At 35.3% G+C, this 15,598-nt stretch overlaps 1 protein-coding gene across 2 annotated transcripts in view; it reads left to right on the forward strand.

Moving 5' to 3' along the window:
* Positions 1-15,598, forward strand: part of RSBN1L (round spermatid basic protein 1 like) — a 151,528-nt gene that overhangs the window by 75,842 nt on the left and 60,088 nt on the right. For both annotated transcript variants that reach the window (XM_057504432.1, XM_036892467.2), the window contains one exon: positions 11,466-11,582. In XM_057504432.1, the coding sequence (XP_057360415.1) occupies positions 11,466-11,582 (117 nt within the window). The remainder of the gene's footprint in view (positions 1-11,465; positions 11,583-15,598) is intronic.

Below are 15,598 nucleotides of genomic sequence, written 5' to 3' on the forward strand. Positions count from 1 at the left end.
AAGCTTGGTTATTTCCTTTTTACTATATCCTAGCAGGGGAATTGTGAGATAAAAGGAATGATCAGTTTTAGTGCTTTTTCAACATAATGTTAAATTGCCTTCCAGTAAGACTATCAATTTATACTCGTTACCATTATGTAGACATTCCTGTTTCACTCCATCTTTGCCAGCGCTGGTTATTCTAAGTTTTAAGAAAAATCGTCAATTTGATAAGAGAAGATGGTTTTATGTTATTGTTTCAAATTATATTTGTTTGAATGCTGGTAAGGTTGAACATCTTTTCATATTTATTTGACATTAACATTCTTTGAAATTTGCTTGTGTTATATCCTTTGTACCTTTCTGTGTTTTTTGTTTTCTTTTAAAATTTTTATTTTCATATTCTTTTTTGAGTATTAAATTGTAAGAGCTATTTATATAAAGAAGTTCTACATTTAAAAGAAATTAGCCATTATCTTTTGGGGAAAATTATTTCTCTTTATTGAGACGCAAAAAAATTGTGGATCCCTAATGTTCCTAGAGGTGTAGATTCATTAAACGTTGGAACTTTATGTCAAAAGTGATTAGGCCAGTTAGAAAAGGAAAGTAAATTTGAGGAACTCGTCCTGAAAGGTTTTAAGGATTAAAAATTCCCTTTCTTGCTGTGGCATGGCAGAGGAAAAGAAGGAAGGATTAACAAAGATTAACCCAGAGCACTTTATAGGAGAGAAGGTCATGATGTACTGTAGCAGACAACACAGTAATTTCTCTCTTTATCACAGGACCTGTTTCATGCATTGATCAAGTAATATATTGAGACAAATCTTTCTCTGCCCTCAAGGAACATTTAGTGGTAGGTACAGGAGCAGGGAAAATAAGGAAAAAGATCCGTTTGTCACTAACTGGAATAGTGTGAAATTTGCTGTAATAGAGCTGGAGATAGAGAACTATTTTACTCTATTATACTCTAGAGTGCTCATGGACCTGGTCTTGTTTCTTTGCTGGCATAGAGTAAATGAGAATTTTTGGTGAATGCCAGAAGTTATGTAACTGTCATTTCTCTTACCTGGAGTAATAAATGACAGCTGAGAGAATAATGGAACTATATTCTACTGTTGTTTTTTAGCTTTGAAAAATTAGATTTTTTTGTCTGTTTTTGAGGTCATCAATATGGGTATGATGAGAGTTAAAATTTTTGTTAAAATGAAAAAAGACTTATATTTTTGAAAGCAGGGAAGTATGTTGTACATCTTTGAAAATTAATAGTATGGTAAAAAATTAAGTGGCAGAGTCTTGTTATCCGGAAATCTATTAATTTTGAAGTTTTCAGGTAAATGGGTTATTAATGTATATAACAAATCTCTTAGATACTCTCACCATGCTTTTTATGTTCTACTCTCTTATTGGAGTTATTCACCTAATATTTGTATATCTTTGTGTATGTGTCTGTTTTCATCCCCATGTTATTATAATGGCTTTAATAGTAGTGGAGACTAGTGAATTTTATAACCAGATGAAAAAAAAATGATTTTGATTTAAGAACTGGTTTTCGAAAATGATACTTAGAATGAATTAACTGATATTGACTGTAAGATACTTCGGTGTAGCACTGTTATTCATTTTTATCTTTTGCAAACAGTGCTCAATAGAAATGTATCATGTGAATGAAATACAGGTTATGTTGCTGCATATATGGCATGCACTACTAAGTCATAAATTGACCATATGTTTGAAAATCCTTTATGTATTGTTTGACAGTATTTTAATCAGCTTTCTCTTTTATATTAACTTTCACATGTAAGGTATATCTTTAGCCCCTGTGTGTGTGTGTGTGTACACATATTTATAATTTATAGTCTGTTCTTGGTTGATAATGACTTAGTCATTTATTCCTTTTTCTTTCCCCCATTCTCATACTCCTTTTGCTTCTTTAGGTTCAACCTGTATCATGGGTCTTTTTGCATCTGTTTTCTCTGTCTCCTACCACCCTTTTTGTTTTTAAATAAAACTTACGGTACTTAAATTGGACTTTTCAGAACAGATAATTTCTTATTCTACGGTAGAATAATTCTTACTTTTTATTCTAAGAATTGTAGTGGGAAGGTGAGTTAGAAATCCATTCCAAGCCTTAGATTAGGCCATAAAGGATAAATCTCTATAAATTCTTGGACATGAAAAGAAATGAGTAAAACTAAGGATGACAACTTTTAAAAGAACAATAAATGACAGTAAACATGATGGCTGGGAACTGTTTTTCTTATGAGAAGATCTAGAAGTGGCTTTTATAAATACAAATGCATTACAGTTGGGTAGCAGCAGAGTTGGGATTTTAAAGACAGTGGTCTAAATTGTTAAACGTTTCTTATGACTCAATATTATGGATAGATACAGACGTAGATAATAATAGTCTACATTCATAAGGCTTATAACTTTACAAAATGCTTGTGTATATATTTCCTATTTAATCTTTATATAAACTCCATTTTACAGCTGAAACTGGAGATCTGAAAGTTAGTTGTTAAGGTTGCAGAGCTTAAACTTGAACCTAGGTCTTCTGAGTTTATAGGCTTCCCACTTTCTCATAGCTGTAACATTTTTACCTGTAACATGTAAAGATATAACATAAAATCTATATGTTATCTGTAATGTGATTACAGAAGATTTAATGGAGGCATTCAAAGTTGTATTTTGAAAAGGATATGTTTTGGCAAGAAACAAAAATTCTAGGGAGGGTGAAAGTAAAGGGTAGATTGAAAGACCGAGACAAGTATATAGGTTGAGGCTGCGGTGGTTCTACAAAAATGCTTTTTACTACATATATGTAGGATGATCTGTGTTTGCTTCCTTTGCTTAGATGGCTTTGGGTGTAAGGTAGGAGGTGACTGCAGCTGTGTATGACCGTCATTCCTCTTGGCCATGCAATTGTTTTTGTTTCTATAGATATTTTTTGTGTAATGACTTGACACCTTCAACTTATTTTTACTTGAAATATTTGTATTTAATATCATACTTGAAAGCATATTCCAAGCTCCTTTTTCTTGTGTTACAAAACTAATCAGCTACTACTGCAGAAACTTAGACATTTTTTGCCACTTAAAAATAAAGGCTTTTAATAATTCACACTATTGTCTTTTAGTCTGCTTTCTGAATCTGAATATATTAATTATAATTTTTTAATAGGATGTGTAGAGGGAGGAAGTACATATGAGAAATCTCTGTACATTCAGTTTTGTTGTGAACCTAAAACTAAAAAATAAAGTCTTCAGTACGTAAATATATTTATAGTCTATAAAAATGGTTTATACCATATTACAGTTTTGTTTATAAGCTAGCTAAATTTTACTCAGAAAAAGATTTATATTTAGTGATGGAAGGTTTATAGTATATCACATTTTTTATACATGCCATTAAAATTCTACAGTTACTTTAATCTTTCTGGTTAGAAATCAGGGTTGTGCCTCATTACAGTAAAGACTGGAAGGATACACAGGAGTTATGAGATGCTGTTAATTTTTGTGAAAATCGAGCTGTTTACTTGATTTTTCTGTATAAATATTAAGATTTAGTAAACTTCAAAAGTTTAGTAGTTATTAAAATAACACTTTTAAGATAATAAGATTAATAGGGATAACTGTAAAAAAATGCAGAGACAGATGACTTTTCTTCAGTTGTGATTTTAAGTGATATATAAATAGTTCATTGAAAAATGTGTGGTTACTTAGGAAATATTAACTTATGTATGATCTTAACTATAGCTATTTGGAGTAACATTTTATGGCTGGATGACAGCCTGTGAAGGATTTCAAGGACTTCAAACATCAAAATGTAAGAGTAGAGGAGCCAAGATGGCGGCGTGAGTAGGGCAGCGGAAATCTCCTCCCAAAGCCACATATATTTTTGAAAATACAACAAATACAACTATTCCTAAAAGAGACACCAGAAGATACAGTATAACAGCCAGACTACATCTACACCTGCGAGAACCCAGCACCTCATGAAGGGGGTAAGATACAAGTCGCGGCCCAGTGGGACCTGAGCGCACCCCCCACCCCAGCCCACTGGCGGGAGGAGAGGAGTTGGAGCGGGGAGGGAGACGGAGCCCAGGACTGCTAAATACCCAGGCCTAGCCATCCGCACTGGGAGTGCAGACGCACAGTGCGTGCTGTGCTGGATATGAGGGAAATGGAACAGTAAAGCCTGGGAGCGGGCTCCCACAGCCGGTGCCCGTGGGACAAAAGAAAAGAGAGTGCTTTCTGAAAGTTTTAAAGGGACAGGAGCCTCACAGCTGGACAGAAGCGTCCCAGCACACTCAGCCCAGCAGCTGGGAATCCCGGGGACCTCTGGGTGCCCTAACCGCCTGGGCGGCAGTGCAGCTCTGAGGCCCCCCATGGCAGTAAACAGCCTCCTGACTGTTTCCCCTCCGGCACTGCCCCGCCATAGCGGAGCAGCAACCTGAGACTGGCCAAGCCCACAGCAGCCATGCAGAGCCTCCCCTGCAGCCGCCAGGGCCAGATAAAGAGGCCCCATCGGAGCGCAGCTGCCCAGCAGAAGCTGCTAGGGGTCACCATTCTCGCAGGAGAGGAAGTCAATGAGCAAGCGGGAAGGGACATTATTCTCCCATCTAACACAGGCACCAACTCCCCACAACTACCTCTATTGCCATGAAAAGGCAGAAGAATTTGATACAGACCAGAATCACACAGACATCCACGGAGAAGGAACCTGGGGACATAGATTTAACCAATCTTCCTGAAAAAGAATTCAAAATAAAGGTCATAACCATGCTGATGGAGCTGCAGAGAAAAATGCAACAGCTAGTAGATAAAGTTGGTAGGGAGAATACAGAAATAAAACAATCTCTGGAAGGACTTAATAGCAGAATGGACAAGGTGCAAGAGGCCGTTAATGGAATAGAAATCAGAGAGCAAAAATGCAGAGAAGCTGACGCAGAGAGAGATAAAAGGATCTCCAGGAATGAAAGAATATTAAGAGAACTGTGTGACTAATCCAAACAGAAAAATATCTGCATTATAGGGGTACCAGAAGAAGAAGAAGAGAGAAAAAGGTATAGAAAGTGCCTTTGAAGAAATAATGGCTGAAAACTTCCCCAAACCGGGGGAGGAAATAGTCGCTCAGACCACAGAAGCACACAGAACTCCCAACACAAGGGACACAAGGAAGACAACACCAAGACACATAATAATTAAAATTGCCAAGATCAAGGACAAGGACAGAGTATTAAAGGCAGCCAAAGAGAGAAAAAAGGTCACCTGCAAAGGAAAACCCATCAGGTTATCATCAGACTTCTCAACAGGAACCTTAAAGGCCAGCAGAGAATGGCATGATATATTTAATGCAATGAAACAGAAGGGCCTTGAAGCAAGAATACTGTATCCAGCACGATTATCATTTAAATATGAAGGAGGGATTAAACTATTCCCAGACAAGCAAGTTGAGGGAATTTGTCTCCCACAAACCACCTCTACAGGGTATTTTAGAGGGACTGCTCTAGATGGAAGCATTCCTAAGGCTAAATAGATGTCACCAGAGAAAATAAAATCACAGAAAAGAAAGTAGACCAACCAAATACTAAATAAAGGCAAAAAAATAAAATCGACTACCCACAAAAGCAGTCAAAGGAAACACAAAAGATCACAAAATAAAACACCTAACATATAAAGAATGGAGGAGGAGAAATAAGAAGGGAGAGAAAAAAAGAATCATCAGACTGTGTTTATAATAGCTCAAAAAGTGAGTTAAGTTAGATGGTAAGATAGTAAAGAAGCTAACCTTGAACTTTTGGTAACCACTAACCTATAGCCTGCAATGGCAATAAGTACACATCTTTCAATAATCACCCTAAATGTAAATGGACTGAATGCAACAATCAAAAGACAGAATAATAGAATGGATAAAAGAGCAAGAACCATCTATATGCTGCTTACAAGAGATACACCTCAAACCCAAAGACATGCACAGACTAAAAGTCAAGGTATGGGAAAAGATATTTCATGGAAACAACAGGGAGAAAAAAGCAGGTGTTGCAGTACTAGTATCAGACAAAATAGACTTCAAAACAAAGAAAGTAACAAGAGAAAAAGAAGGACATTACATAATGATAAAGGGCTCAGTCCAACAAGAGGATATAACCATTATAAATATATATGCACCCAATACAGGAGCACCAACATATGTGAAACAAATACTAACAGACTTAAAAGAGGAAATAGAATGCAATGCATTCATTCTGGGAGACTTCAACACACCACTCACTCCAAAAGACAGATCCACCAGACAGAAAATAAGTAAGGACACAGAGGCACTGGACAACACACTAGAACAGATGGACCTAAATAGACATGTATAGAACTCTACACCCAAAAGCAGAAGGATACACATTGTTCTAAAGTGCACATGGAACATTTTCCAGGTAGACCACATTCTAGGCCACAAAAAGAGCCTCAGTAATTTCAAAAAGATTGAAATTATACCACCCAACTCCGCAGAACACGAAGGTATAAAACTAGGAATAAATTGTACAAAGAAAGCAAAAAGGCTCACAAACACATGGAGGCTTAACAACATGCTCCTAAATAATCAATGACCAAATTAAAGTAGAGATCAAGCAATATATGGAAACAAATGACAACAACAACACAAAGCCCCAACTTCTGTGGGACACAGCAAAAGCAGTTCTAAGAGGAAAGTATATAGCAATCCAGGCATATTTAAAGAACGAAGAACAATCCCAAATGAATAGTCTAAAGTCACAATTATCGAAATTGGTAAAAGAGGAACAAATGAGGCCCAAAGTCAGCAGAAGGAGGTACATAGTAAAGATGAGAGAAGAAATAAATAAAATTGAGAAGAATAAAACAAAAGAAAAAAATCAGTGAAACGAAGAGCTGGTTCTTTGAGAAAATAAACAAAATAGATAAGCCTCTAGCCAGACTTATTAAGAGAAAAAGAGAATCAACACACATCAACAGAATCAGAAACGAGAAAGGAAAAATCATGATGGAACCCACAGAAATACAAAGAATTATCAGAGAATACTATGAAAACCCATATGCTAACATACTGGAAAACCTAGAAGAAATGGACAACTTCCTAGAAAAATACAACCTGCCAAGACTGACCAAGGAAGAAATAGAAAATCTAAATAGACCAATTACCAGCAATGAAATTGAAGTGGTAATCAAAAAACTACCCAAGAGCAAAACCCCTGGGCCAGATGAATTTACCGTGGAATTTTATCAAACATACAGAGTACATAATACCCATTCTCCTTAAAGTTTTCCAAAAAATAGAAGAGAAGGGAATACTTCCAAACTCACTCTATGAAACCAGTATCACTCTAATACCAAAACCAGGCAAAGACACCACAAAAAAAGAAAATTACAGCCCAATATCCTTGATGAACATAGATGCAAAAATACTCAACAAAATATTAGCAAACCGAATTCAAAAATACATCAAGAGGAACATACACCATGATCGAGTGGGATTCATCTCAGGGATGCAAGGATGGTACAACATTTGAAAATCCATCAACATCATCCACCACATAAACGAAAAGAAGGACAAAATCCACATGATCATCTCCATAGATGCTGAAAAAGCATTCAACAAAATTTAACATCCATTCATGATAAAAACTCTCAACAAAATGGGTATAGAGGGCAAGTACCTCAGCATAATAAAGGCCATATATGATAAACCCACAGCCTACATCATACTTAATAGTGAGAAACTGAAAGCTTTTCCTCTAAGATCAGGAACAAGACAGGGATGCCCACTCTCCCCACTGTTATTGAACATAGTACTGGAGGTCCTACCCATGGCAATCAGACAAAACAAAGAAATACAAGGCATCCAGATTGGTAAAGAAGAAGTCAAACTGTCACTATTTTCAGATGACATGATATTGTACATAAAAAACCGTAAAGACTCCACTCCAAACCTACTAGATCTAATATTGGAATTCAGCAAAGTTGCAGGATACAAAACTAATACACAGAAATCTGTGGCTTTACTATAGACTAACAATGAACTAACAGTAAGAGAAATCAGGAAAACAATTCCATTCATAATTACATAAAAAAAAATCAAATACCAAGGAATAAACCTAACGAAGGAAGTGAAAGACCTATGCCCTGAAAACTACAAGACACTCTTAAGAGAAATTAAAGAGGACACTAACAAATGGAAACTCATTCCACGCTCTTGGCTAGGAAGAATTAATATAGTCAAAATGGCCATCCTGCCCAAAGCAATCTACAGATTCAATGCAATCCCTATCAGATTACCAATAGCCCTCTTCAATGAAGTGGAACAAATAGTTTAAAAATTCATATGGAACCACCAAAGACCCCCCAATAGCCAAAGCAATCCTGAGAAGGAAGAATAAAGCAGGAGGGATCTCACTCCCCAACTTCAAGCTCTAGTACGAAGCCCCAGTAATCAGTACAATTTGGTACCGACACAAGAATGGACCCACAGACCAGTGCAACAGAATAGAGTCTCCAAACATTAACCCAAACATATATGGTCAATTAATATATGATAAAGGAGCCATGGACATACAATGGGGAAATGACAGCCTCTTCAACAGCTGGTGTTGGCAAAACTGGACAGCTACATATAAGAGAATGAAACTGGATCACTGTCTAACCCCATACACAAAAGTAAATTTGAAATGGATCAAAGACCTGAATGTAAGTCATGAAACCATAAAACTCTTAGAAAAAATCATAGGCAAAAATCTCTTGGACAGAAGCATGTGCGACTTCTTCATGAACGTATCTCCCTGGGCAAAGGAAACAAAAGCAAAAATGAACAAGTGGGACTATATCAAGCTGAAAAGCTTCTGTACAGCAAAGGACACCATCAATAGAACAAAAAGGCATCCTACAGTATGGGAGAATATATTCATAAATGACAGATCTGATAAAGGGTTGACGTCGAAAATAATAAAGAGCTCATGCACCTTAACAAACAAAAAGCAAACAATCCAATAAAAAAGGGGGAGAGGAGCTGAACAGACAGTTCCCAAGGAAGAAATTCAAATGACTAGCAGACACATGAAAAGATACTCCCCATCGCTAGTCATCAGAGAAATGCAAATTAAAACCACAATGAGATACCACCTCACACCAGTTAGGATCACCACCATCCAAAAGACAAACAACAACAAATGTTGGAGAGGTTGTGGAGAAAAGGGAACCCTCCTACACTGCTGGTGGGAATGTAAACTAGTTCACCCATTGTGGAAAGCAGTATGGAGTTTCCTCAAAAAGTTCAAAATAGAAATACCATTTGACCCAGGAATCCTACTTCTAGGAATATACCCTAAGAATACAGCAGTACAGTTTGAAAAAGACAGATGCACCCCTGTGTTTTTCGCAGCACGATTTACATAGCCAAGAAATGAAAGCAACCTAAGTGTCCATCAGTAGATGAGTGGATAAAGAAGGTGTGGTACATATACACAATGGAATATTATTCAGCCATAAGAAGAAAAAAAATCCTACCATTTGCAACCACATGGATGGAGTGACAGGGTATTATGCTCAGTGAAATAAGCCAAGTGGAGAAAGACAAGTACCAAATGATATCACTCATATGTGGAGTATAAGAACAAAGAAAAAACTGAAGGAACAAAACAGCAGTAGAATCACAGAACCCAAGAATGGACTAAAAGTTACCAAAGGGAAAGGGACTGGGAAGGATGGGTAGGAAGGGAAGGAAAAGGTGGGGGGAAAAAGTAAGGGGGCATTACGATTAGCATGTATAATATGAGGGGAGGCACGGGGAGGACTGTGCAACTCAGAGAAGACAAGTAGTAAATCTAGAGCATCTTAGTACGGTGATGGTCAGTGACCGTAATGGGGTTTGTGGGGCGGACTTGGTGAAGGGGGGAATCTAGTAAACATAATGTTCCTCAGGTAATTGTAGATTAATGGTACCAAAAAAAAATAAATGTAAGAGTAGCAAATTAATCTAAAGTTTGCCATACCTTCAGCTGTCCTCTCTTCTGCTTTGAGTATTGTTATTTTTAAATAAGCACTTTGTCAGTTTGATAGGGGAAAATACCTTATTTGGATTTACATTTTTATTTTTAATGAGTGTAAGTTTTAAATGTTATATTAAGTACATAAATTTTGTTTTTTGATAGTTTTCTGTTTATGTAGTCTAGACCTGAATTGTTCTGTAAGGTAGCTACTAGTCTCCTGTGTCTGTTGAACACTTAAAGTGAAACTACTTTGAATTGCCGTATACCGTAAGTTTAAAATATACACTGTGTTTTGAACTCTTACTAAGAAAAAAAAATTAAATATCTCAATCATTTTTTAATATTGGTTCTGTTTTGAAATGATGGTGTTTTAGATATATTGGTTAAATGAAATATATTATTTAAACTAATTTTACCTGTTTCTTTTTGTTTAATGTGACTACTAGAAAGTTTAAATTTACATATGTGGTAAGCATTATACTTCTTTCTGTTGGGCAGTGCTCATTTACACAGTAATCTAATCATTAGGTGAGTAGAACTTGAATTAGGGTAGTATTTATAGAATGGAGGAGGGATTTTAAGAAATTATGCAGTATGCATATATAGTATGTAATCTCTTACATTAAAGGATATTTTATAGCTTTTGTGTGCTTCCATCATGGCTTTGTCTTCAGTAGTAAGCCTTTTTTAGCGCAAGGACGACATCACTATTTTGAAATTCCCTGCATCTTGTCTTTTGGGTATATAGGAGCTTTATTGAAGAAACAAAAATTAATAGGACATCTAACAATTTTATAAACTCAAAGTTTGTATTCTTTTAATGCAGGTTTAGTGATTCCTAGAGTTCTTACACCCTTTATTTTAATACTATATAGTATCACCAGCTAGGCAGATCACTTGTATACTTTTTAAAAGGTACAAGAGAAAGGGAAAACTAACATCTAGTCTTACATATACCATGCTCTGGGGTGATCATTTTATATCTTTCTTCATTTAGTCCTCATAGTAACCTAGGAGAAAAAAATCAGCCACCACTTTACGGATTAGGAAACAAAGATTGAATAATTTTTCCAAAGTTATGTTACCAATTCAGGTATGTCCAACTTCAAAGCTAGCACTTTTTCCACTGTAGTATACTGTCTCAATTTAAAGTTAGCGAACAATTTTAAATGATTTTAAGTTAGTCTGATATTGTAGTTGACACGAAGTAAGCAAAGAATAATTTTAGATGAAATGTATAATAATAAATGTTAATAGTTTCTGATATGTGTATTATGTATATTATGTATTCCATGTTCAACTTATGAAAGGACATTTAGAAATACTTCCCAAAATGTAAGAGGAGTTAATAAAAAGGTTTGTTTTTCAACTTACCTTCTTGGTATTTTGTAATTCTAGAAATCACACTATAGTTCATGGATAAAAATTAAATTGTATATAGTTTTAATGTTTCCTTAATTTTGTTTTTCAGATAAAATCAAAGACAAAATTAAAGAGAGAGATAAAGAAAAAGAGAGAGATAAAAAGAAGCATAATGTAATGAGTGAGATTAAGAAAGAAAATGGAGAAGTAAAGATTTTGCTGAAAAGTAAGTGTATATTCAGTGATGTTAGTTGTACTGTATAATGCTGTTCAGTATACTTATTGGCTTAGTGATTAAAATAAGTGTTATTTGGTGTTGCATTTTGCTGAGAATAAACATTGTCAGAATAAAAAAGTAAATACAGTGGAGAGTTAGTTCTAGTAGTATAGTAACTTATTAAAAAGTAGTAAAGGTTAATCTTCATTAAAGTGTCAGGTTCCTTAAACTGTTTTAAAATAGATTATCTAATTCTGTGTTTGCATTCCTAGTCTTTATTTGTATTTAGATAATCTAAAAAGGCTTATGTGATTTTTAGCATGATAGGAATGGTGGAGGACATGATGGTACAAATACTTCACAGTAATCACCACATTACAGTCTGGGATTTAGAGGAGATTTTACTGTGAGCTAACTTAGAAGGTATACCATTTTACTGTATATTTCTTTCATGCTAAAGAACATCCCCTTTTTATCTCCTGTTTTTTTTCCTCTATTGTTAGAAGTATTTTCAGAAGCTGTTTGTACATGGAGGTGGATGGTTGGGCAATAAATAATAGAGATTCTATTGGTAAATATGAACTTAAAGAGAGAATTTGTGGTACAACAGAAGTTAAGGACAGTCTTAAATTCAGATAGCAAGGTAAAAAGACTCAGTGGCATTTGGTTGCTAGACAGCTAGCAAATTCATTAGCTACCCTGTCAAGTTGATAATTTGTCGATCAGAAGATCTAGATCTTGATTAATTTCATGTTGAATTTATGTGAGAAGACTTTCTATCTGCATAAGGGAGAAAAGTATATAGCATTGCATATACAGTGAAATAACTGGTTAATTAATATTACTTAAGGTAATCAGTATTATATTCTATCATTTCATTCTTTGTCATGTTTCCAGATGTTCTTTGGTAGCACTTTATTTAATTTTAAGCTCTATTTTCTACTTGTCAAAACTTTATTTCCTATAAAATTCTTTGAACTTTGAATAAACATGTTAGAGCTTAAATTGATGCCTATTTAGTTCATGTTCATGGTCTTTCCGTTTTTTTTTTTGGCCAGTGTTTTATCTGTGTTGTCTAATTAGATTGTAAGCCTTTGAGCAGGATTCAAATCTAACCATATGAGTGCTCTACTGCAACTAATGATTGATGCTTGTTATGTTAACTTTACCCTACTAGTTTAGTCAAATTGTCGTTTTTTATGGGTTAGTCAGATAGTCATTTTCTTACCCTTTGAAGTGTGCAGTGATGTAAATTTCTGTCATTCAGTTGAATGTTAGATTCCAAACTTACCATTAATGTGAAATAATGTGATTCTACAGATGACATATGCAAATAAAATTTACAATAGCCTAAAAAAATGGAGATTTTCTAGTAATTGCAATTATAACCTTGACTCTGAAGAAGAAAAATTTAGGAGATATTTTGTACTGTGTTAACCCGAAACCTAGTGATGATAAAAGGGAAAAAAATGGATAGATTTGGAAATGAATTGCTATCTCCTGTCCTCAGTGAGTAGTATATAGATAATTAAGTAAATAATAAAAACATGATTTATTTGGGAAATAGTGCCTGTCCCATTGTAAGCACTGAGTAACTGTTACTGTTATTGTCCAGCAAAAAAGTTTGCTCTGCCCTTGATCAGGGAAAGACATCCTTTGTTATTGTTGCCCTGGAGCAGCAACCAGAATCAATTTGGGGGGGGCAGTATACTGTTATTTGCTAATGTGTGTCCCCTTTTATGGCCTTCAACTTTTATTCTTTCCTTAAAATTTTCTTCTGATAATGTTGAAGTTCATTTAGCTTCACAGGCCATTGATTGATTGGTGATGGCTCTTGACCATCTAAAATAGATGCAAATTCTTAACTCCACACCAATCACTTTTCCTCTAGGTTTTCATCAAACACTGCATCAAATTGAATATGATTAGAGAGAGATACACAATTATATACATGCTAAAAAAGTTCTTATTAATGAAGAAATCTTGTAAATGTTTTTCACTGATAAGCTAATTTGCTTTATTTGAAATTAAAAAGGAACAAATCTGAAACAACTTCTTTAACTTGTTATTTTATATCTAATGTCTACCAACTACTTTTTCTGAACAAGCTTATATGTTCCAGCAATTTTTATGTTTATTGATGAGTTGTAAGAACATAGATTTTATGATCATAGTATTTCTGAGAGTAAAATTTATCATTAGAGCTTATCAAAGAAACTTGCTGGGGAGCAGGTAGAATGGGGCTTAATGTCCAAGAACCAAATCAATGTCCAGGGTTATTGGTAGTGTGCTAAAGGTCACAGGTAGATAATTCAGAGCAGAGTGTGTGAAAATACTGCACTGTGAAAGAAGCAAAGTTTTCTCCAAATACCAAAGGTTGAAAATAGCTAAGCCAGTTACTTCTTTTTTTTCTATATATGGTAATGGAGTTATTTATACATTAATTTCCATATTAGATATGAAATCAGATCCAATTTTTCTGGGCAACCTCAATTTTTTCCTTTATTCACACAGAAAGTATGCTAAGGTTAGTGATGGAAATTAATGTGTACAACACAGCGATTCAACACTTACCGGTAGTATTAAATCCTCACCCCTACTAGTGCAGTTACTATCTGTTAATGTACGAAGATGTTACAGAATCATTGGCTGTATTCTTACTGTTATACTACCTACCATTCCTATGACCAACTTACATTATGATTGAGAATTCTTTGGCCCTTTTATTCCCTTCACCAACTCCTCCCCCATGGTAACCACCAGTCACTTCTCAGTGTCTATGAATCTACTTTTTGTTCATTGTGTTTTGTTTTGTTTTTCCACAAATAAGTGAAGTCATATGGTATTTGTCATTCTCCACCTAGCTTATTTCACTTAGCACACTAACCTCTAGATCTACCCATGTTGTTGCAAATGGCAGGATTCTTTTTTAATGGCTAAATAATATTCCATTGTGTATATATACCACATCTTCAAAATTTGTGATTTTTTTTAAAGGTTGGTTTTTTAAAATAGCCATTAGCAGCACATGCTGTTTTTGTATCTGTTTCTGTTTGTGGCTTTTTCTTTCTCCATGTGAGTGTCTCTTTCTCTTTGGCTATGTAAGTATATCTCTGTGTCTGATTTTCTCTCTGGCTGTCTTTGCATGTGTGTCAGGGGTCCCCTGTGTGTATATATGTCTGTGGATCTGTGGAGAGAGGACCTCCTATCAATCTTATGCTTTTATATTTTTTGAGGGTCCAAATTACTTAGAACTGCAGTTCTGTTATTTTTGCTGTGGGTGACTATAAGAATCCTTTAAAAAATGGACAGGTCTGATTTACTGGGCTTTGTTCAAAGAATGGTAGATATAGAGTAATTACCTTTTCACGTAATGGTTTTAGTTCCTTAAAGTATTTAGACGTTTCCTACATAGATATCTACTGCATTTCATATGTCATGCCAGGATAGGAAAAGAGTGGGGGATTATGTAAAACTTAAAAAAATCTGTTTAGTGAATGCTAATGCCTTGGCTTGGTTTAAATGTAAAGAATGGGTTTTACCTATGTCGCACTTTATGATTTGCTAGTAGGTCTCACAAGACTCAGCATATAGTTGTACTCACAGCTATGATTTATGTGAAGGATACAAAGTAAAATCAGTAAAGAGAAAAATGCAAACTAATAAAACATTATTTAATGTTTAATTACATGGAGTGATAACTGGAGGAAACCAGGCACAAGCATCCACGAGTCCCTAGTAGAGTCACACAGGATGCACTTAGTTCTTCCAGCAGTGAGTTGTGACAATACATGTGAAATGTCTCCCAGGGAAGCTTCAGAGACTCATTGCTTAGGGTTTCTATGGGGGTTGGTAACATAGGCACCTTCCGTCTAGCATGTATCAAAATTCCAGATTCCCAGAAGGAAATCAGGTGTACACCATAAACCATATTGTTTGCATAAACAGTTTAGGCACAGTGAGCCACACTTATCAGAGAATGGTGGGAGCAAAAATGCAAGTTCTCAGACTCTAGCCAAGGGCTA

Source organism: Manis pentadactyla, chromosome 7 (assembly GCF_030020395.1).
Source record: "Manis pentadactyla isolate mManPen7 chromosome 7, mManPen7.hap1, whole genome shotgun sequence".
In the NCBI taxonomy this organism is placed as follows: Eukaryota; Metazoa; Chordata; class Mammalia; order Pholidota; family Manidae; genus Manis; species Manis pentadactyla.